General features: G+C 40.2%; 2 protein-coding genes across 8 annotated transcripts; both read left to right on the forward strand.

The window, feature by feature from the left end:
• The first annotated feature begins 54 nt into the window (after nt 1–54).
• Nucleotides 55–8,266, forward strand: CZH18orf54 (chromosome Z C18orf54 homolog). Of its 7 annotated transcripts, none has more exons than XM_066988996.1 (8): nt 57–259; nt 1,120–1,441; nt 1,899–2,672; nt 3,814–3,964; nt 4,725–4,833; nt 6,165–6,296; nt 7,154–7,227; nt 7,890–8,266. In XM_066988996.1, the coding sequence occupies exons 2-8, from the start codon at nt 1,132–1,134 to the stop codon at nt 7,990–7,992; spliced, it is 1,653 nt and encodes a 550-aa protein (XP_066845097.1). In that variant the 5' UTR covers nt 57–259; nt 1,120–1,131; the 3' UTR covers nt 7,993–8,266. The 7 variants fall into 7 exon arrangements, 5 of the variants coding, with proteins under 5 accessions (XP_066845097.1, XP_047935730.2, XP_066845095.1 ...); XM_066988994.1 differs by having other exon boundaries at nt 58–259; nt 1,120–1,456; XM_066988998.1 differs by having other exon boundaries at nt 58–259; nt 1,120–1,456; nt 1,899–2,075.
• A 625-nt stretch (nt 8,267–8,891) lies between these two features.
• LOC106044894 (uncharacterized) lies at nt 8,892–20,241 on the forward strand. The gene is given in 10 exon segments (NM_001371812.1): nt 8,892–8,941; nt 12,590–12,691; nt 14,453–14,677; nt 15,954–16,160; nt 16,604–16,837; nt 17,528–17,681; nt 18,382–18,491; nt 18,670–18,783; nt 19,412–19,561; nt 19,857–20,241. Coding segments are annotated over 9 exon segments (1,386 nt in total). The 5' UTR covers nt 8,892–8,941; nt 12,590–12,613; the 3' UTR covers nt 19,971–20,241.

Genomic DNA, 20,241 nt, shown 5'->3' on the forward strand with positions numbered 1-20,241 from the left:
CCCAGCCCGCCCCGCCCCGCCGCCCCGCCGCCCGCCTCGGACTACAACTCCCATGGGGCCGCGCCTGCCCGCCGCCATTTTGTGCGGGTGCGCTCGGCGCTGAGGGGGCTGCGCGGCCCCGCGGTGTGCGAGGGGCTCGGCTCCGGCCGGCGGGGCTGCTTGTCCCGGGCTTGGCAGGGGCACCGGCGGTATTTTTTGGGGAAGAAGCCCCGGGAGGCCTCCACCGGCCCTGCTGCAGGGCCCCGCTACTCCTTTCCGTGTAAATCTTGGTGATCGGCGTGTGCTTGTGGTGCTCTGCGTAATAAAGTTACTAATTCCTGTGCCTTGTCGCAGCGTCTGTTTCCTTCTAACACGCTAACGTGCTTTTCAAACGGGCTTTTGCTCGCAGGAATGATACTTACAAGGAAGTTTCGGTCTTGGTTGCGGGGTTTGGAACCAGCCTGCACTTCAGTCCATGGTTTGGGGGGTTACAAAGTCAGCTTGGATAGCAGTGACTAAATGGTGTAGATTGGGGAAATCTTAAGCACTCCGATGCTCTGTCAGTTCCTGTTGTGGCCTGTAAAATTATATCAGTATATGTGTACATCTGGCTGTGTGAAACAATCTATAGGAGTAATACATTTCTACTTCAGTTACATTCAGCTTTTTTTCTTCTTTATACTAGGCTACTTCTATTGTTTTCCATGAGTACCACCGTTGTGCTGGTTCTGAAATAAAAGGTTATGATATTCCTGCATTTCTTTGCTGAATGTCAGCAACATGAAGCACAGTTCTTGCAAAAGCTGGATGCTGAGGGCCCTTGGGAACTAGCGAGGAGCTGGATTTCCTTGCCATCCTCTTAGCTCTATGTTCCGCTAAAGCTTCAGTATACAAGAAGTTTTCCCTATTATCTTTTTTTTTTTTTTCCCCCGAGGCTTTATTTTCTGCCTTTTGCTTTTCTAGGCGTGACGCATATGTACGACTAACTTACTTGAAAAGCAGGAAGTTGAATAGCTAAATATTATTTTCCTAAAAATTACTGACATTTTACATAACTAAAAAAAGAAAATCTTAGATCCATTACGGTTTGAGAACGTGTTTCAGTGCAGATGGTCACTTGGGCTTTCTTTTTCCATTTAGACTGATTAAAAAATGAGTGAAGATTCTAATAGAAATCTGGATAAAAACCATGACCAGCTTAATAAAAAACACAGCGTCTCCTCTCCTGATTCAACAGTATCTTTTCTTCTAACAAGCACTGGCAGCAGCAATTCGTGCTCAAACAGTTTGATTCAATACAAGGACAAGCTTTACAGCTCTGCATCTGAGGCTCTAGAAGCTTATATTGAAGATTTTGATCTAAGTCTCACGTCTTCAGAAATAACCACTGGAAAAATCTGCCTGTGCCAAAGTACTCCCAAACAAGCTGAGTTTTCGAAGCATCATGTCAAAGAAAAATACGGTGTGTTTTCTGCAAGTACGTCTTTTAACAAGTCTCGGAGTTTGCTGTTTTGTTTGTTTTTTTTTTCCTCCATTGTCAGTGGTTTTGCAACTCCTTGTCTCATACCAGCTATGTTTTGGTGAAGGAGTATTCCCTGTACAACTGCCTGCAAGTCTTTGTGGTATAATAAATGATGCTTGTTCATGGCTCGTGATATTTGTCGTTCTCTGTGGTGCACATAATTGAATTCAGAAAATGTTCCAAACTGTAAATGTGTAGTATGAAAGGTGGGGTAACTTTTGACTGCTAGTTTTTTTTATCAATATTCTGATTAGAAATGGAACCATTCTTGCAAGAACTAGAATTCAGTACCCTTTGGTTAATAATATATTCAGTTTTAATTTATTAGATCTTACAAATGTGTCATTCTGGTATGCTTGAAGTTCTGCGATTCATGTAAACTGTCTTTGTTTTTCAGCGTTGGATGACTGTAATGAGCCCATAGGATTAAGTTCTCTTGCTTCACCCCGTAGAAGGGAGACGGAATGTGACCCAGACTTGATTAGTCTTGCGACAGATGATCTCTTAGCGTTTCCAGCAGACGGATCGCTGCCCTGCGTCCCGAGTAGTCCTTTTAAATCAAGACATCAAAATAGTGAGTGGAACAGATGGTCACTTAAGAAACCTGTCTGCCCTTACCACACCGTGTCACTTGGTGCTGAAAGGGGTTTCTGTCTTCAGGAGAACGGCAAGGCTGATGCTAATGAAAATGTACACAAACACTTCAGTAAAAGGAAATACAATGCGTTTACACGTAACAGGTACAACTCTGTCTCCTCTAAAGGAAGTTCCAGAGCCTTATCTGTTGAGAACTCTGCCTCTCTTCCTGCTGAGAACTATCCGAGGTGGCTTACCAGTCAGAAGTCTGACTTAAGCGTATCAGGGATAAGCAGTATTCCCAGTTTTCACTACCCAGTCTGGCTTAAGAGTCATAACCTTTTCTCTGCTGCGACTAAAGAAAGTGATGGACACAATTCTAATATACAAGGCAAAGCTTCCTCTTCACAGGTTTTTGAGATCCTGAAAGAACAATGCTCCGTAGATAAAGACAGTTCTGGTTTTCTTAAAAAAAATGGTTGCCTGGATCTGACAGGTGATAACGAAGTAGCAGAAAGTTGCAAATATGACAGCCCAGATGCACTCTTCCAATCTGGTAACTCCTTTTTAAGGCACACGAAACAGTCATTCGGAGGTAACTATCGTTCACAATTGGTTTTGAATTTTGAGGGTGAGCTAATAAAGACATGTTCATTTTAAAACAAAAGCTCTAGTTATGCTAGTCTGAACTGTACAGCAGATTTATTTACTTCCATCTTTGACAAGTGGTTCAAAGCATTTATTAGTAGATGACCAAGCCGAACAGCTTTTATACTGTAAATTCTCATATATTAATGAGTATTTAAGCATTCCTTTTACAGCAAAGAGTATTTATTACAGTGGCATATTTGGTCCCTTACTGCAAGATAAAAACAGTAATTCCATAAATATTTGAATAGAATTTTAGCGTGAAATTAAATTATATGATGTGTATGCTTTTTATTCGTTATGCAAAGCGCAAATATTGATCTCTTCCTTTTTCCAGGAGGTGAGATGGAAAAGCTAAGTTAAAATGTTATTAATGTTGTGAATTCAAAGTCACAAAATGCCAGATAATGCAAATATCTGCAAACACCTTTCCAATACATATGCATGATGGACTTCGAATACATGCATATATCCTTTTTTTTTCCCACACAGAATTTTTCTACCAATCATGAAAAAGTTGGGCATAAAAATATATGAGAATGTCTCTGTCGTGATTAGTGCTTGTCTCAACTTACTTTAAAATGTGAGTTGTGTATGTGATTGTGTATGTGATACGCACGTATATGTTTGTGTTTCTTCTCCCAGGTGTCTGTAAAAACAGCTGTTAGAAGAACCTGTACAAACAAATAAGAAAAGTAACTTAAGTTTTTGCAGGATTAATAAATAATATTTGTTTGGTGAATTAATTAAATTTCTACAGAAATTTTAATTATATTTTCTACAGCATGAAAGCATATAAACATTAAATAATCTTGAATGCAGCATGTGATACTTGTTTTATGTAGGAAGAGAAACACTTGATTACTTTAAACATTCTCCCACCTAGAAACAATTTTTTGGTACTGCTGATGCATATTTTATATTGCCATACCAACATAAGCAAAGGTGTTGTGCTGCGGCTACACAATCTGTGAGATTTTTCCAGTGATAATTTATCTATAGTAATTTTGAGTATTACATAAAATTAAAAGTAGTGTGGAAATAATGTGTCTAATCCTCTTCAAGGGCTTTCTGTCCTTGCTTTTTAGAAGACCAACTTGAGCTGCTTACCTGGAAGGCTGACAGAGATCTGGAGAGCTTAAATGAAGGCTCGTCAAATGCTCTGGAAAATGATGGCAGTCCTTCTACAACCGATATACTCGGAGCAGAAAGATCATGGGAAAATGTTCCGGGTGCTTTGTAAGTAAATACAGATTACGAAATACTTTGTTCGGGAAAATGCGTTATGTATTTAATTGCTTTTGTGTATAGTTTATAAATAATGGTAATACGGTATGTGCATAAAGGCTTTATTGTTAGATTTCCTTTGTAGTGCTAAATATTTGATATTCTGAGGTCAGGAGATTAGTGCACTTCTTTCCCTTTTGCGCTGTCTTGCAAAGAGTGCTGTCAATATTACTTATTGTTGCCTTTTAAGAATATATTTTATATATCATTGATACACAAAGATATTTACTTTAAGAGAACAATTATTCAGTGGAATTTAAATTGGTAAATTTAACAGTAAATGAAAAATGAAATAATTTTAGCTATATTTAACAGGTGAGCAACAGTCTCAATCTGCAGCATCCCTATTACTAAAAATATTATTAAAATAACTATTTTTCGTCAGGTGTTGAATATTAATGCTGGAATTGCAGATGTAAGAAAAACACCCCCGTATACTATATTATAGCTAAAAATTAGTTGTTTTTTTTTTAATTTATTATCATTATTGTTTAGTTAGTCGCTTTTTATGGCTACTCAGGATTCGATTAAACTGGCAAAACTGGAAAAAGTAGTAGTGTGGTTCTCTCACGGTCACCACAGCACTGACAGGACTATTCAGTGCCCTTCAGTGTTGCATTTATGCGGTATGTCTGTTTTCATCAAACGGACTGTATAATTCTCTCAGATTATAAACCTGTTGTTATTCATTGCATGTTTCATGTCGGTGCAGCAAATCACCAGCGCCTGCACGCTGGGAGGACAAAAACAATCCTCTACCGTTCCCCAAGGCGGACATCATTCATAAATTCTTGGAAGACTGTTTAGATGACAAAAACAAGGTCAGTAAAATTGAGTGTTTACTGCTTAGAGTGCCCAAAATGTGTAAGGCTGGTACATATTAGAAGGGGAGATACCTATAAATTGGTTTCCTTCTTCCAAAATGTACAAAGTAGAAAGTCAAACTGACGTAATTTAGTCACATTTCGGCATGATGAATTCTTAAAGTTATTAAATCCTATAGTCTAACACTTAGTTTTACTTTTACGTTCCATATTTTGTTTAAATAGTAATTTTCCTGCCTCAAGTAAAAGAAGAAAGGGTTTTGTTATTGATTTATTAAATGCTTCCAGTTTAAGAACCTTGCTGATGTTGTGCTGGGTATGAGTCAAGTTCAAGGGGTAAATTAATATATTATTATTCATGCTGTTGCACTGGAATTGGGTTTCGGATTGAATTTGCTCTCTTTAGATTATTCATTATTTTAATCCCATTCTTACATGTTAATCACCTTCTTGGCAGTCTTAATATTGTTCAGTCTTTCATTTTAATTATATGAACCCTCTCCATTTCTATTATCCTTTACTCAGCTAGGGAGATGAGCCCCGAGCCCGCTGTTCTAGTTCAAAGGCATAACGTTAATTTATGTCGTGGTATGTTTCTTTTACTTTCTGCCCTCTGTCCTTGAATCTTAACTGCTCTGATATTCTGTTTTCCCATCCTGCAGTAAACAAAGCATCATCCTTTAACTTATTCCACAGTGGCACATACGTCTATTTCGCTATGGGGTTTTTTGACACAGAACCTAACAATCCGCATGGGTAATTCAAATGATTCTGTCTAATGAATTTGGCTTCATTTCTGGGCACGAGTATTTCTAGATTACCCCCAAAGTTTGTCACCTTGAACTATTTTGCTTGCTTGTTTTGTTTTTTTATTATTGAATGAGCAGATATCACGTAGGTGCTAATTATATGAATAAATCTATGCTTATCATTAATGATGCTTACTTGCTCTGTCAGTTATGTTAGAAGATGTTTTAGCATTGCTGCCGTAGCGTTAAAAGGACTTGACACTGACAGTCATCATATTCTTGGATGATTTTACACAAGCCAGGGCTGAGACCTTTCTGTGTTGCTTCAGGTCTTCCTAACAATGTACGTATTTACAGTGACTTCACTAACTCTACAGTGGCATAAATTAAGATGATCCAGTGTCATATATGTGCAATTTATTAATAGATCTGTAAAGAACAAGCAGAGAGAAACACTCACAAATTTGCCTTTAAGCTGTTTGAGGGAAACTTCAAAACTTTTTTGAATTTTGATGCGTACTGATCAACAAATGTTACTGTTAAGTGCACAGTCAACAAATTCTTTGGATTTTGGTTTAGGAAAACTTCTTTTCTGGAGACCATAATCACAGACCCCTGGAAGCCTTGAAGCTAATGTTGTTTAAGCTTCAAGCAGCTCAGGGAAGTTTAAACCCGAACGAAACGGCTGGGCAGAAGGAAGAGTTTGCAAAAGTAAGTAGTCAGTTTCCTTGTACTGTCTTGCCGGTATTGATGTGCTGTTTACATTCTTTTATGGCCTAGGTTTCCAGTCAGTTTCAAAAGAACGCTGCCAGCAGATTCCATCCAGGTTGCATCAAGATCCAAACTGCTGTGCCCTAAAGCCCCGTGTTTGGTTTTTTTTTTGCTGTTGCTGCTGCCGTTGTGAATCAGAGTCTCTGCGTCCTGTTCCGCTGGGGCAACCTGTGGCTGACCAGCAACTCGACTGAGCAAGTTGGCTTCAACAGAGCTGCAGAAAGCTCTGGTTATCCAGGAGATGGCGACATTCCAGAGCATCCTGCCCGAAGGGAGCACATCCCGCTCACCTGCTGCTCCAGCAACAGCTAGAGCAGCCACTTGCTGTGCTCTGGTCACGCTGTCTTCTGGTTATGTCCCAGTTAATATCAGGCTTTCAGTGGGACGGGCCACATTTTAAAAAAGGTCATTCTCAAATGCGTTATCCTCGCCTGCTTTGGCATCAGGGATTCAGTATTCTGTGTCCCTTTCGTTTCAAAATGATTTCACAGATTTATTTCTTCGTAACGTTTTCATAATGCTTCTTATATACAGTGCTTAAAGTTTATGTCCTATACTCGGTAGGGAGTGAATTCTCCGTGCATATGGCTAAGGCAGGCTGAAGGAATGGGCCGGGGGGAGCAACCTTCTGTAACATCATAGCTGCATAGGAAACTTGGATTAAACCCCTCCTGAATTACTCCGTGTTTCTGTAAAGTTGTTGGTAATCCTTTCCGATGAAATGCGCTATAAAAATGTTTTGTCACATTCGGGTGTGTTCCTCAGTTTACAATTTCTTTTTTTTTTTTTGTTTTAAGCTTTTTGAAAAAGCAGACGCTGAATTAAAACTCTGTGACAGCGAGATAATCCCTCTTACTAATTCTATACGGAAGTAAGTGACCTGATTTTCTGACTTTTCACTGTTTTCAGAAAGTAGAGAAAAAGAATGACAAATTAGCTGAGAGTTGTTGTGTGATCTGAAAACTGTTAAGAATAAGCAAATTATGAATAATTAACAACAATCTTACTGGGACGTCGTAAGTAACTAAAGAAATAACTTTGGGAAAAGGCAGAATGGAAAACAGGTTTTGATTACGCAGAGCATTTGTTTCAACAAAAGTCAGTGTTGCAGTGTAGTTTTCTACTGTAATGTGAAATTAAAAGGTTTATGTAAAAATACAGTAACTTTTAGTGCGGGTATGCTCTTTGGTAACATGATGTTAGCGTTTATCACCGTGTTAAATACCTATTCCGTAATAATTTAATAGAAACTGGGTGTGCATGAGTGGCCATATTTGAGAAGACGTGTTTAAAATTCCAGTTCCAAAAAGTATTTCATCTTTTTCTTAAAGAAAATCTTAATATGTTTTATAATTTCTAAAACAGAATGAATGGACAGTTAGACAAGATGATGTGAACTGTTTCTAAACAATTCAAACTGATAAACTGTTAGTAAGCAACCTGTTAGTAAGCAACCTGTTAGTAAAACATAATTTTGTGTTGAATGTAAATACTTACACACTGTTATTAAAGTCTTCATAATTCATAATTTAGGGCTTTACACCATGTGTCACGTCTTAAGAGTCTTCTTGAAGATACCAATATGAAACAAGAGCAAAGTGATGATCGTCAAGAAAATAAAGAAGAAAAAAGCTGATATCTACGAATAGTTTAATACTGTATAATTTAAATAATTTGTCGGCCTGTACGTTGTTCTTTTTTTTTTGAAAGGTGGACCAGTGCCTGTTCTGAAACAATATTTTATTCATTATTTCTGTACATGTTCGTTACTTTCATGAGTTATTTCAAACCTTGAGTTATTAGTGCTTCCAGCAGGATCTAACAACATGTGATAAGACACCACTTTTAAAAGAATACGGAATTAAAACAATGTTAACATTTCATGGAAGAAGCCCTGCGTGTTTATATTTTTTTAAAAAATAATACAATAAATAAACTGTTTGTCCAGTTCTGGTTATCATTGTTACACAGCCTATTCAATTTTTTCTTATTTTCTTATCAGAACTTTATGGCCACTAAAGAGTATTTTAAAGAGGGATTTGATTGCTTATATATCAACAGAAAAAGTAACTTTTAGGATATATACACGATGCACTTGCAATTATAGCTGGAATTTTGTTTTCTTCTAAGCTAAAACGAAGTTACCACTCAGGAACAATAAATGAATCTGTAAATCAAGTACCAAACAAGAGTAATTGCCATTTCCAAGTTGTCAGAGGTGTTTGTTTCCTGGAGGCTACATCAGGGAAAAGGCATTTTATTGAACTATAATCTTTGTTTCGATAGTGGCGGGGTGGGGAAGGCAGGCAGAAAGCCCGAGTCCGGCACTTGGAGGAAATAATAAATTAGCAGGGCTTGTTAGAAGGAATGTTACCGTTTCTCAGCAAGTTACAAGAAGTGTTTGATGAAGATGTACACAAGTGTCCGTGACCGTATGTATTTGCATACACAGGAAATCTTTTCTGCAGAAGGCACTTCCTGAATTACAGTGTATATATATACATGAGTAAAACCGAGCTAGGGCAGCAGAGGCTTTGATGAGGACAAGTATTGTGCCCTGAGACCTTGCGAAGATCCCAGCGGCGGTAAGACAGCGGGTTGGCACGGTGGGAGGAAGACGGATGGGAATTTTGTCTCTGGGATTTTTGTCCTTCCAAGGGAAGGTCTTTAGATGGAACAGCTGTATGCTGCAGTTGTGTTCTCCTCTGGAACAGCCCATTCGCATTAGGGCACCTCTCTGCATCAGTTCACACTGATTCGGAAGGATGCTGGTATAGGAAAACTTATTTTCAGGGTCCAGATATCATGAAGACTGCCAGCTGAGGGGTAGTCTGGTTAGTTTATACCCCTTCTGGTCTGAAAAGAAGGATCTGAAAAACTGCGAACCCTGCAGTCACTCATTACCAACAGCATAATAATAGTTGTCACTATTAATTCTTTTCCTGTGTAACCAGGTGAACTCCTACACTATCAAGCGTTTGTATTTGTTTGTCAAAATATGTTTATGAAATCTCACATATATATACATATCTGGAACTGTGAAACCCTTGAAAATCGTAGTATGTATTTTCTTTCTTGTTGATCACGGATTCCGTGATCTGCCACGTTTTTTCATTTTTCTTTCCTTACTCAAAATATTCGGTCAGGTTTACAGCTGGAAAAAATCTGTGCCGAGGGACTTGGTGTTCACAGAGAAAGGAGAAAAGCTTTTCGTTAATTCCAGTTCACTCTATCCTGCTGCTAACAACGCGAATGGCTGAGCTTTTCACAGAACGGAATAGAAAGGACTGCTGAGGAGAGACAGGCAGACAGAAAAAGAAATGCCTCTTTAAATTTAGGATTACGAACTTAGGAGGGACGGCTTGAAACTAGAGCTAACGAGGAATGACAGCAAAAGAATGTGTTATCAGTGCAAAGAAAAGGGGAGGGAAAATACATTTCTCTACGGGTGTTCGCCTTTTTATCAAAGTTTAGAAAATAAAAGGAGCTAATCTGTTGAAAGTCTCTTGATGACAATAAAGGGAGAAAAAATCTGTTACATTGAGCTCCCGCCATTAAGACCACCAAACCAAGAAGATAAGATGGAAAGAACATTGTTGTAAACAACTAATTGAATAATTTGCCTTGAGGAGATGTTATTTAACCAAATACCTGTTGGGAAGAAAATAAGTTGATCACAGAGTATCCAGGATATTTTTAGGCTATGATGATGTCAGGTTTTGATCAGAATGTGAAGATAAGTACAAGTTTTAAAGATTTAAAGGATTTAAAGGTTTTTAGAATGGAAGGGAGGAAGAATAGGAAAAAGCAACTTCGATAAATTCAGAGGGCTGTTTGCAAAATCCCGTGAAAACAGTCTAGGAAAAAGGTGCTCAGGAATTCGGATGTTCGTAAAGGTACAGATATTCGGAATATAATTGTAGGACATCATTACACGGAGCAATGAAAATAAATATAATTTGGCTTGTAGTCTGCAATGGTCTCCAAGAAGGAAGCACCAAGGAAATAGGTGGAATTGTACCTAACCATGAGTCATCTTTGACTTTTGTGCTTTTGGGAATGTCCAGAGCATAAAGAGGAGAGACGAGGAGGAAGAACTGTCAAAGATAATAAAGTGGCACCGAAGTTCCTTATTGTTCGCCTTATTTGTCCCTTACTGACGGAAAGGAGGACCTGGGAAAATCCTGGTCCATGAGTTTCCTGCAGAGATTAATAAATTATGTCCGTGAAGATACAGTGTTTACTTAAATCATTAACAGCAATCAAACAGCTAGCAATACCACCGAGGGGCGGTGAATAAAGTCCAGATTAGAAAAGAGAAACCATGGCCAAGAGGTCTTACGCAAGTTGCCTGTGGTCAGTGGACTGTCCCTTTTGGCATTAATGCCAAGAAGAATAATAAGAAGGAAAGGAAAGGAAAGGAAAGGAAAGGAAAGGAAAGGAAAGGAAAGGAAAGGAAAGGAAAGGAAAGGAAAGGAAAGGAAAGGAAAGGGAAAGGAAAGGAAAGGAAAGGAAAGGAAAGGAAAGGAAAGGAAAGGAAAGGAAAGGAAAGGAAAGGAAAGGAAAGGAAAGGAAAGGAAAGGAAAGGAAAGGAAAGGAAAGGAAAGGAAAGGAAAGGAAAGGAAAGGAAAGGAAAGGAAAGGAAAGGAAAGGAAAGGAAAGGAAAAAGGAAAGGAAAGGAAAAAGGAAAGGAAAAAGAGAAGAGAGAAGAGAAGAGAAGAGAAGAGAAGGAAGAGAAGAGAAGAGAAGAGAAGAGAAGAGAAGAGAAGAGAAGAGAAGAGAAGAGAAGAGAAGAGAAGAAAGAAGAGAAGAGAAGAGAAGAGAAGAGAAGAGAAGAGAAGAGAAGAGAAGAGAGAAGAGAAGAGAAGAGAAGAGAAGAGAAGAGAAGAGAAGAGAAGAGAAGAGAAGAGAAGAGAAGAGAAGAGAAGAGAAGAGAAGAGAAGAGAAGAGAAGAGAGAGAAGAGAAGAGAAGAGAAGAGAAGAGAAGAGAAGAGAAGAGAAGAGAAGAGAAGAGAAGAGAAGAGAAGAGAAGAGAAGAGAAGAGTGTTTATAAACACAATGTATCACACAAACCTAGTTTCCTTTTATGACAGGCTAACAGCATTTAGCACTTATGTGTCTCAAAACAAAGAATCATGGTCTATATTAAATTATTTTTAAGGAATCATTGAGATGGTTGGAGAACAGTACTTGGGGTTAACAAGGTTTGTCTGTTGCTATTCATGATTTTCATAAATGGGGTGCAGTTGGAGAAGGTCTGAAGGAGAAATGCTGAAACGATGAAGGAGAGGGAAGAACTGCCTAAAAGGGAGAGACTAAAAAGGCTGGGACTCCAGCTTGGAGAGGTGAATGCGTGTGTCATGGTGATATTGCTCCAAACCCACGATACAGAAATGTAGGAGGACTTAATGGAGCTATTAAGTGGTCTGTTTAGAACAGAGAAGTGTGATTTATTATTATTATTATTACTATTATTTTTTTCCCTTACCCAGCAAGCAGCCTATCTATTAAGTCAGGGAATGTAAACGGGTTCAGGAAAGACTTAAAGTCATGGGTTTTCACAGAACGAAATCCAAAGGAAAGAGGCTATTCCCTCTAGCATCTCTCACCCAACAGTTACGGGTGCTAGTAAAGCGGGAGAGGCGTAACCCAGGAGTAGTAGCCCAGCTACACCCTCCCTTATCATCTCCTAAAGCCCTGTCGGAGGGAGATTTCGGGGCTGGACGCACTGCTGCGCTTCCTGCGCGGTCGGGCCCGCGGTGGGAGGGTAACCGTAACGGGCTGCAATTGCAGCAAGAGTGACTTAGCCTTGTGAAAAACTTCTCAATTATAAGAATATGGAAGCAGCGAAGTGGATTGCCAAAGGAGTTTGGGGACCTCGGCCGTTTTTGTTGTTGCAAAAGTAGGTTACGCAACCACCCAGCGCCGCGTTCGGTCCTTGAGCGAGGGCACCAGATGACCTCTGATGATTCCTTTCTGCTTTTTTTTTTTTTTTTTCCACGTATTTGGTGGTTCAGCCTCATCTCGCCGCCACGTTGTGTCAGGCCTTTCTGCCGTAGCTCGGCGAGGCGTCCCTGTGTTGCCGCGCATCGCTGCACAAGGGCGCTGCGCTCAGTGCCGCCGCTGCCGCCGTGCAGAGGCAATGGGTCCCTTCCCCGGCCTTAACGCAACCTAAACGAGCACACGTCGGAATTAACAGCCTTTCGTGTCAATGTGTCTCTCGTCCTTTGTAGATTGATCTGTCTCGGCTTCACGGAATGGATAACCAGGCATTCGAAATGCACGGAGAGAGAATACAAAGCCCTTCAAAAGGGAAAGAATGGCCCAGGAAAGAGGTACCAGTCCGTTTCTTTTGCAGTCTTATCAAAACGTTATTAGCAGAGACGGTTTGAAGGTTTAGCCCTTACTTTTTATTAGTTCACCATACGACCCCATCCTATACCATTAAGAAGGTCCTGGGGAAACCAAAAGCTCCCAAGGGCTTCTGCTGCCAAGGTTTTACGATGTCCTATCTCACGTGCACGTGCCAGGAGCTGGACAGCGAGACAAAATTCCCTGGCCTCACTGAAGTTAATAGCTAAATTCTTTATCCTGTGACACAGTAATTAGCTTTGGAGGATTCCCCCTTGATTTTAACCAAAACAGCTACTTAAAAGCACATCTCGTGGTGGTCTTTAGTATCTCTTCCGAGTTACACATTTGAGTACTATTTCATTTTTTTTTTTCTTGCCCTTGAGAAAATTCACTCTCTGTGATTTTCTCATTAAACCTTTTGCTTCTTGGGATTTGAATGAACTTCGTGGAGAAGGAGCTGGCGTATTGCTCCTAAAGGCGTTGCGTTTGTTTGCAGCCCGCCCAGCGCTGCCTCCCGGCTGTAAATACAGCAAAACCAGTGATTTCCTCGCAACATAACTCATTCCACACACTTGGGCTGAGGCTGAATGCTCTGCGCTCGCCATTCTTTCTACATTAAAAGTAATTATTGTATCGGTGCCACTGCTGTGAAAATGCCGTAAATTAAAGGTCGTTCCAGCCTGGAAAATGAGGATTTTGAATGCATTTAGGTCTAAAGCCTTGTTCTCTGATGAAACTCTGTGGTCTGTGTACTACTGTTGTAATATTTAATTGAATACAAGCTTGAAAAAAGGGGTAATTTAAACTGAAGAAAGGATTATTACTGAGTAAAATACATTGGTATTTTGAGCACTTTTCCACTGGTAAGGGAAATTTATTAGTACAGAGCTTTTGTCAAATAGATTCATGAAAGAGGTCATTCTGTTAAAATCAGAGGGCAACCTTCAGATTTTTCACTTCTGAGTGTCCAGCTGAAAGAATCAGCTTTCAGAGCTCATTTTCAGGCCCTCACCATCTGAAAATCAATCTTTTAAAGGTCGATCAACCTGTGCACCCAGAATCGCTGGAGGTTAAAAATCTGGGTCAGGGAATGTGGTTTTTTATTCATCTGAACCTGCAGCTTGTAAGAAAAAACGGTAAGGGGCAGGAAACTGAAAATCCTCATCGAGGAGATGCTTTGTGGTGCCAGAACTCCTCCAGTAGGACAGCACACAGTTGTGGCTTCTTTTTTAAGAGCAATTTTTAGTGTTTTTTTGGCCTTCCATAAGCTCCTGTGCTTGTGTGTGCCCAGCTGCTTCTTTCTCCTTGTCATTCCCCTCCCAAGGCCTGTGTGTCCGGAGGTAATTTACAGCAAATAAACGATGCCACGAGCATTTCTCCTCCCACACCCCACGGACGAAGGGTTGCTGTGGGGTGATCCTACGGGTGTCAGTGTTTTGAGGGACAGAACAGAAACAGCAATGGGAAAAAAACTTCAGGTGCTTGTAAAACCCCCGGCTGATGAAGACGTGTTTTCACTTGGTGAAACAATGGAGGGACAGAAAGAAGCAGCCCTGTAACATGTGCTGTGAGGTTTCCCTGCACTGGGCCCAGAGATTTGGCTGTAAGCGTGGTTCTGCAAGGCATGCTGTTACGATTACGAAGAAATTATCACATTTTTTTCTCCCCTGTGTTCGATCTAATAAAGCTTCTTGTTTTGCTTTGCTTTTGTTTTGTTTCGGTGGGCTTTTTGCTGATGCCAGGAAAGAAAAGGCAGCTGGTCGCTGATGAAAATCTTTCTAGTTTGTCTGCTGGCCTGCGTTATCACCACCGCGATAGGAGTGCTGGTCTTGTCCTTGGTCTACACGAGCACCACCGGCATCGTGAAAGAGGTCAGCATGAAAGATGATGGGGCAAGCTCCACAAAACCAGATGAGAAGAGCGTGGATGTCAAATTCCAGTTCCTGAATCATCTGACGAAATCAAAGGTAAACTGGTCAATAATATTCTAGCATCGTATGTAGAAGTTTAGTGAATTCATGTCACCTATTTACTTATCTAAAAAATTTACTTATTTAAGTAATAGGGGACCAGTCTAGAATCGGTGAGGAGAGACCCAGACTTCCTAACAGCGGTTCACTGCTTTATACAACAGCTTTCGGAGGTGCTTTGCATCTCTGGAGCATCTCTTGGAGAGCTAAATAGTTGCTCCAATAGATAAGGCTTGCAAGAGAAGGCAACTGTTTTAAGTGCGATTCCCAAACTACAGAGTGTGAAATTGGGTGAAGCATAAACAGAAAGATCAAATCTTAATGTAACCTGAGTAGCACAGTAACTCTTTAGTTCTTATGACTGGATTCAAACAAATTCTTATGTTGCAAGAAAAATGGATTCCGTGGTCTTGTTTCAGTGAGCTAACACGTTAATTTTACAATGTCACAAAGCTATAGGAATTATACAGTTCTTTTTGCAAGTGTATTTTGATATTTATCGAAAGGTCTCCTTTGAGCAAACACTAAAGACAAGATCCATCTTGTATTGTTATATAAAAATAATTTCTGATTGATTAAAAATTTAATTAATTTAAATTTAAAAATTTAATTTAATTTTGCTCAGCAAAGAGTGAAAAGGATAAATTAGGTAGCTGGACACTTTAAACTGATGACAGCCATTCTGGTACTCCTATACGTTATATTTAACTATGTAATATATTTGCAAACAAAAATGTGTTTAAGAATGCAAACAAAAGGACAAACAATGTGTTTAAGAGGAGAGCAACCCTTTTCAATATGCCTTTCCCCAGTGCAAGATGATTCTTTCAAATACAAAACACATCCTAGAGGCAGTACAAATGTTGGGAAGGGAATATTTTCTTGCGTAAATAGTTTGCGAATGTAGAAATGCAGGAAAAATATCTTACTCAGGAAATTTTCTAAGCCTTTTGAATGTAAAAGTTTAAGCATGTATGCAACTGGTTTCCTAAATCTGACTCCAGAATGACATAAGAAGATGAGCAGATAATTTTGTCCTTGATATTTCTATGTATCTCTCATTTGTACAAACATTACTATCCCGTCATGACATGAGAAAGCATGTAAGTGATTGTGAGAAGTGACTAAAATACATACTGCAAGGACCCTCACTGAGAAAAGGAACGGGTCTCATCAGTATTGCTCAAATCAAGTATTTCCTAAAATACATTTGGACTGTTTGGTTACCACGGTCCACAACTGATAAAACTATCCACTTTGACTCACTTTACAGGTGTTTAATTTCGCCGGTGGCGAAATTCAGTGGGCAAGATTCAGGAATGACGTAAATGAATACGAAAACGATGAAGAAATGGAATTTGGAAAAAGTATCAATAACCATCGCTCTTCAATGACTTTTGGAACCTTGCGGATCAAAAGCAAAGGGCTCCGGGTTCCCCACTGGCACTTCAATGCCAACGAACACGGCTACCTGCAGCAGGTACTCCTGATTATTTCTGCATCTTTGAAATCTTTGTTTGCTCTATTTCACCTTAGTGTCAAATTTCATAGCTGTAAAAATAAATAAAAAAAAAATTAAAAAAGATAAATAGAAACTCACAGTGAGGAAAAATTCAAGATACAAACTTTATTTGAATGCAAAATCATCTTTCATTGGAAGTATATGTATTTATATATATCTCAATTATTAGTTGTATTTCTAAGAACAATGATTCTTAGTTAATGCTAATAGTTAGCACGTAACCCGGCTTTAAGGTCTCTTCCAGCCCAACCCATTCTGTGATCCTATGATTTAATTTCACAAAAGCTTGCAGGCGAGTGCGTCAGGTTCTGTTTTCTCCTAAGAGCCTATTTGAATTTTGGATCATGTCGATTAAATGAGCAAGTTTTCATTCCTATTGTTAAATTCCAACTGTGCTACAGGGCACTGCCTGGATTGGAGTCATTGGTGCGGACGACAGCACGGTTACCACCTACAATGTCACAGCTGGCCAGGTGATCTTCTTCCCCAGGAACACCGTGCACTGGATAAAGAACGTAGGCACAGAAGACTGCCTGTTCTTGCTGTTTTTCACGACACACGAGGAACTTCAGACCTTGGATGTAGACGATGCATTCTTCTCTACCCCAGAGGATATAGCAGCAAGAGCATTAAAGGTCTGTACGCCGGGATAACCAGCCTCTGTCTAGTCTTCTTGCGCTCAGCACGGCAGTCCTTTTTTTTGGGGGAGAATTCCCCTTATCTCAGTTCATCTCCTCAGTTCCCCCAGTGTGGAGGGACGTACGCTTGTCCTTTGCCCAACGTTGTGCCACCCTGTGTGCTCCTTTACACGCAAGGAGAAATAAACTTTTCACGTCTTCCCAGTTCACGGGGGAGCCTCCACATTTACAAAGATGGCAGGGAAAATGACGTACTGAAGCCCAAAGCTCACTTCCCAACAGCCCCTTGATGAATCTTGTGGTAAAATAACGTCTCATAAGACAGTATAGATAAGTCCACCTCCTTGTTAAAACGGAGGTCATCTGAACTAACTAGTTGGTAGTGTTCCTTCATCAGGAATACAGCCTCAGAACTTCTTCTGGGTCTGAGGAATCTCTGTGTTCAAACCACAAAACTGTGATAAATCTTCCCACACAGAAAGAATTTGATGGGAGATGGACCGAGTTACTCTTCTGCTCCAAATCTCTGTGGCACCTGAGAAGGAAGGGCAGAGCACAGGGGCAAAACAAAGCATTGGCAGGACTAGGCAGTCAAGGAGGTGAAGAAATATCTGGAGAAATACATTTCTAATTCCTCAGTTTGCTTTTGTGCATCCGTCAACTCTATATGCACTTCGTGTCCCGCAGCCACGAGGTGGAGTGAACTTCATCAGAACGTTCAAGAAACAAGTGGAAGATCAAGCAGTTAACCTCCCTCCAAACCTGGATGAGCTCGTGAAAAGTGCCGACTACGTGCAGTCTCCGGACCACCTGGTGTGGCAGTACTTCTATAACCTCAAAGGTACGCACCCAAGAACCTGGTACGGAAGAGCTCTCTGCCTTTATAGACAGGGGAGAGAAGGGGATCTGTAAACATTTCACCGAAATGTGACTTAAAAGCGTATAGAGAAATGATAATTTAAGGAGATTGAAAGAATAGGGAGTCATAATAATTTGTTAAACATCCCTCTGTGCAACCCGGGTGTAGCGATTACCAGGGAGCACCTAACGAACATGGATGGCAAAAGTTAGTTGCAAGTAGCACAGTCTGTTCAAGAAGGCCTAAAAATCAAATCTAGGTCCATAAGTCTACACACAACTGGGTGGATCATGAGAAAGAGATGTGTGACAAAGCTCTTCGCACGTGGGCCAAAACGTTCCCCTGCGTTAGCAGCACCTTACGAAATACAGCGATACGCAGTCAGAAAGGTAACATGTAAATATACTGGAAGTTAATGTGTTGGTATTGGTAGCAATTTGGGGTGGAAAAGTTCTAGTCTGCGGTTTCCGTTGTGGTGATCTAACTACTCAAACATACAATAAAGGAGATTGCATAGTGCCTAGTGCATGACAGGTAGATAAGCTAAGCGGGCTTTCTTTTTTGTTCTAGAGGCTCACAAGATTCGCGGCCTCGAGTTTAGCACGTAGTAATTCCCTGAAGTTCCCTAACAATGTTAACAAAACCTTGCTGTAAGTGCTCATTTAGTTGTCTTTGTCTTAAGGGTCCAGAGAATATCATTTTCCGGGAGGAATCTTCCAGTGGGCTCGCTACCGCAGAAACAGCACCGGGCTGAATGAAACAGAGAAAATTTTCAGTGAGTCACTGAACAAGGTACGTGCTTTCAGCTGAATAGCTACCTAAAAATAAGGCATTGAATAAGGTATTTATAAATAGGGCACTTAGCTACCTAAAAATAAGGCACGGAATGCATTTTGTGTAGGTTCGTCACTGCTATGTGATGTATAACAGGGATGTAACTGACTCTGAACATTTGTGTTCTGCTTTTCAGCATGAAAATACCCTCACCTTAGCAACTCTCAGGATATTCAGCAATCAGCTGGGACAGCCTCATTTCCACTTCAATGCTAACGAGATGGGTTATGTCATCAGCGGCTGCGGACAGGTAATTCCTTACCTCAGTAAGGGGCAAGGCAGTGGAGTTCTGGCTGTATAACAATTACGGATCTTATAACGGATTCCCATCCCCGATTATTAATAATACTCCAATCAGTATTATTACAAAACTTTCAGCGTCCACACATTCCTTTTCAATATAAATTTTGCTCTCGGTTACATTTGTGGCAGCCTGTCTAGTCAAAGTGGAGCTGAACAAAGAGCAGAATTTGTCCTTGCTAATTCTTCAGAAGTCATACATGCTATTGAAAAGAATTCAAACCGAATAGTGGGAGAAGAAAGTAATAGTAAAACAAAACAAAACAAAACCATACTTTTGAATTAGCTCCTCTGAGAAAAAAGAGAAAGCTTACTAGAGTGTAGGATTTTATTATTTGTTTTTCACTCAATTTAAATCTGAAGTGCAAATGCAACTGAGACAGAATGACGAGACCCCATAACGCAAGGCGTTTGTACTTGGGAATTCGCCTTGGCCTATTCTACCTTTCTAGAGTCTCAGTGAAAGCACCGACACTGCGCGAGCTGATTGCAGCACAGTGCTAGGACGTCGCTGCGTGCTTATCCACTAACAGTGCACTGAATGTAGCTGTTGAACATTGCCGCTTTCCTTGCAATAGGCTGGAGTTATCACCTCCTCTGGGGCCGTCAGCAGTTTCAACATCGGCATCGGAGATGTTATATTTTTCCCCGTTGGAACCCAACATTACCTTAAAAGCATTTGTGATGAGGACTTGCTTCTGATTCTAGCCTACAGCACAGGCGACCAGGTGAGAAAACTTCATAAGGGCAGGAGGAGTCAGAAGAGCCCAACTGTACGTAATGTTACGCTTTAAGCAGCTCTGCATCCGAGGAGCCAGAGCAAGGCTGTATTTTTCTAACCTAGGCATCCAGTGATATTAACAGCTCAGTGTAAGGCTTATTGTTAGCTGTATACTTTCATAGTCATTGGTTTTCATCTTCCATTTGAGATGCACTTTAATATTTCATATCATGAATGTTGTAAAAATAGCCCGGTAGCTATGATTATTCTCTCTCAAACACTGTGGTTTTTTTTTCTTATAGCTGGAAACTCTTCGTATGACTGACTACTTCCATGCGACAGCAGACCATATCCTCGCTCAGATTTTTTTCAAGGAACAGGACGAGTTTCAGAAGTTCCCAAAGTCTAAAAAATAGACTGCCAACAAGTGGTCTCAGCAGTTAACGGCTCCAAGGATGTTTTGTACAATTGCTGTGTTTCTGGCAGTACCTTCTGAGGTGTACAGCACCTTTCTCACTGTTTATCCAGAAGAGATGTTCAGAAAACGGAATTTATGGTTACTAATTTTTTTAATTTTTTTTCCTCTTTGTATTTTTTTATCATGTATTATTTATAGTGCGATGTATTTTGAGCGTGTATTAAATTAACTTCTACCTCTGCAATTGCCTCTTGTTCTGTACATAACCC

The sequence above is a fragment of the Anser cygnoides genome, chromosome Z (genome assembly GCF_040182565.1).
Source record: "Anser cygnoides isolate HZ-2024a breed goose chromosome Z, Taihu_goose_T2T_genome, whole genome shotgun sequence".
Taxonomy (NCBI): domain Eukaryota; kingdom Metazoa; phylum Chordata; class Aves; order Anseriformes; family Anatidae; genus Anser; species Anser cygnoides.

Bases quoted from the DNA above. Each gene is read 5' to 3' on its own strand.
- CZH18orf54 (XM_066988995.1), top strand. From the start codon at position 1,132: ATGAGTGAAGATTCTAATAGAAATCTGGATAAAAACCATGACCAGCTT. The intron at 3,965-4,724 runs GTAAGTAAATAC...ATGTCGGTGCAG, and splicing joins GAAAATGTTCCGGGTGCTTT to CAAATCACCAGCGCCTGCAC. The intron at 4,834-6,164 runs GTCAGTAAAATT...ATTTTGGTTTAG, and splicing joins GTTTAGATGACAAAAACAAG to GAAAACTTCTTTTCTGGAGA.